This window comes from Henckelia pumila, chromosome 3, assembly GCF_033568475.1.
Source record: "Henckelia pumila isolate YLH828 chromosome 3, ASM3356847v2, whole genome shotgun sequence".
Lineage (NCBI taxonomy): Eukaryota > Viridiplantae > Streptophyta > Magnoliopsida > Lamiales > Gesneriaceae > Henckelia > Henckelia pumila.
Window position 1 is genome coordinate 5,276,727 of NC_133122.1, and position 3,274 is coordinate 5,280,000.

Below are 3,274 nucleotides of genomic sequence, written 5' to 3' on the forward strand. Positions count from 1 at the left end.
TCCAAAATCTCGATTCGAGATTAAATATAAAAATTTTATAATTGTTATTTAATTTTTACACACACAATTTAATCGTAAGGTTGATACCCATTATGGAATCGTTCCATACAAAAATTTTAAACTTCCGCTGCACCGGGTATCAATCATAATTGATCTGAACGCCGCGTTCTACAACACTCGAGTCTATAGGGAGTTCACTTTGCATGCATGTATACTCATACTCTCGCACTGAGCGTTTTATGCTCACGTCTCGTACTCTGTATTTTTTGGACACCCTATTCCATGGGGCAGGTTTGCGATTGGACGAGGAGGGTGGATCCAGGAGGGGCTAGTCAGTGGTTGGCCAGCTGGAGCTTCGTCTAGGTTTTTATTACTGTTGTATGGGTTTATACAGCTATTCGATTTGGTTGTATATTATTGGACAAATTACAGATTCCTTTTCTTGGGATTGTATATTGTTTATGGTTTCCGCAGTTTTATTCTGATATCTGTTTCATTAAGTTAATTGCATGCATAAGTTCTGTTTAGTAGGTGATCCGGGTAAGGGTCACTACAGAAAGATAAGCAGCTTATCTAACACCAAATTAGAAAAGAGATTAAGGAGTATTAGAAAAACTAACGGAGAATAATTTTCCTAATAAATTAAAGGGAACATTATTATTATTATTTATATAGTACTTTAAGTCTTTAATGATCCGAAAAAGAAATGGAGGAATTGCTCGTATAACTTAATTATCATGCATCTGTTTTAGCAAGGAACTTTAAGCTTCTTGAGAACAAGGAAGATATTGGACATATACTCTGCAAAAGAACATAAATTATATCACATACATGATCCTCACATATCTTTTCATCATTCTAGGTATATTGGGATAGCATCAGCTAATTAAAACGGAGTAATGAGCAATTTTTTTGTTTGTAATACTCAAATGACAAAGGGAAACAAAAAGGTCAAATTCATAAAGTATATCACATACAAAGGGAAACACCAAGGTAATAAAGGAATAAAATCCAAATGCTCCCCAAAACCTAGCTTCATCAACCAACACCTGCAAACATGTCGAATCAGAACTAATCAAGAGTGAAATAATCTAAATATCATGACATTGCAAAATCAAACTAAGCACATGAATTTAATTCAATAGTTGAATATAGAATACGGCTAACACAAGACCATATACACCTAAGTTCAAGCCACGATTTTTATAATAGTACTATTATTTAAGTCAATCACAGAGTCGAAGGCCTTCGAATCAGCAGGGCCTAAATTTTTATAATAGTACTATTATTTAAGTCAACTACTGCTATGCGGTTCTTATGTCAAGTTCACGTTTGACTACTTCGTCTGAATTAGATTATTTGTTTTATAGACACCACGGGAACACATAAGAATATTTCAAGTTACAGACACTGGTTGTCTTTACCCTTTTCCCACTATTGGCTACAACTCACTTTTGCATGATTGTTTCTCATCTCATTATTTTGTAAAGGCATTAACGTTGTGAATATTATATGAAAACATTAACTATATCAATGGCCTAGTTGATCCTAATATATTTCTTTCTGTGCTCATTGCATCACATTATATATTGTCATTATATGATTATCTTTATCATGTTTGTATAAGTATCATGCAGTTCATTCCTATTTCTTTTGTGTGCCAACTAGAGATATTCAGGCTATCCTACCAAAACAATGTTGGCAATCCATATTCACCTCCATACCTTTTCCAGTTTCATAATTAGCATACCAAACCATCATCACAGAACATCAGGCATCAGAACGACAAGTAATTTGAAAAGTTACTGCAGTAAAGTGAGGTAACATCAGAACACTCTCAGAACATTGCAAATAATTTTTTTTTAAGTCTGGACAATGAATATAAATTCACACATACAAATACAAATAATGATTGATAGCTAATATTCAACAATATATGCAGTATTTTACAGTTAAATATCAAATATGTAGATTTTGAACAAGTTTGGGAAAACAGAAGGTTGTATATGAATAAACAACTTCCTTTTACAAAGCCTAAAATGCAAATGTTTACCTTCCCAACTCGATACTTGACATAAATGATTTTCTTTTTGCAACTTTACTCGAAATCGCTTGCCTTTAAAAACATGTAGTCCAGCGTTATCATTACACTTTTTATACAGATACACAAAGAAACCTAGAACCAAGATTGAATTTAGTTAAATCCAAATAAATTTAGCAAGTTTCCAGACAAATCAAGAAAGGGTGCTGAGAATCGGGCTCGAAAAAACCAGTGAAAAATAACGCATCTTCATCGAGAGAATATAATGTGATAAGGCCAAGATAAGGGCCTTTGCTATCGATTTCTTTGACTATTTCTAAAGATCTCAGTCTTTGTATTGGAAAGCCCAACGTATGAACCAAGAGCAGAGAAGGTAAAAAATTGTGTTTCGCTGGGGACCATACCTTTCTCTTCCACAGAGCGACGACAAAGAGGCGGAACTTCTGCACTTCGTTGTTGGCCATCTCCAAATCGATAATGGCGAGAATGGGGAAAATAAATATTCTTACACGGATTAATGGTGAGAATGGGAAAGCCTAGACCAGGAAGAAGTGATGGCAGCAGGCGGAAGTGATGGCAGGAGGCGGACATCGATCTGTAGGGGAGAGAATGGGGAGCCCTAAATGGATTTGTATTTGGAGATCGAGAGAAGAGGGCGGAAGAAGCTGGAGCTTAATTGAGAAAATGAAAATAGAGAACCTATTACTTCGCTGCATAAAAAATAAAAAATTTATTTTCACGTTTTTACTTCGTCAAATTTAATTTGATGAAGTAAATAGTCACTTAAAAATTTAAGTGAAGCCCGTTTTTTTTAATTGATGAAGTCTAAAGTATATTTTACTTCGTTAATTCTATAACCGAAGTAAATAACTATTTATTACTTCGACTATAATGATCACCGAAGTAAAAAATAGCGAAGTCTTTTAAGATTTTTCTACTAGTGTGATAGCTTATGCTTCGAGAAAGTTGAAACCGCACGAGACTCGGTATCCGATTCATGATCTTGAGTTAGCCGCTATCGTGTTTGCATTGAAGATATTGCGTCAGTATCTTTATGGTGAGTCCTTTGATATCTTTTCTGATCACAAGAGCTTGAAATATTTGTTTTCACAGTCAGAGCTGAATATGAAACAGAGGAGATGATTAGATCTACTGAAGAATTTTGACTGTGAGATCAAGTATTATTCGGGGAAGTCTAATGCAGCTGCTGATGCATTGAACCGGAAGCTTTGT

The 3,274-nt window shown here is 34.7% G+C and overlaps 1 protein-coding gene across 1 annotated transcript; it reads right to left on the bottom strand.

The window, feature by feature from the left end:
* Window positions 1-683: 683 nt before the first annotated feature.
* LOC140893471 (uncharacterized) lies at window positions 684-2,700 on the bottom strand. The gene is made up of 3 exons (XM_073302538.1): window positions 2,446-2,700; window positions 2,054-2,176; window positions 684-1,049 (listed from the first exon to the last, which is right to left on the bottom strand). The coding sequence occupies exons 1-3, from the start codon at window positions 2,630-2,632 to the stop codon at window positions 1,039-1,041; spliced, it is 321 nt and encodes a 106-aa protein (XP_073158639.1). The 5' UTR covers window positions 2,633-2,700; the 3' UTR covers window positions 684-1,038.
* Between the last annotated feature and the right edge of the window lie 574 nt (window positions 2,701-3,274).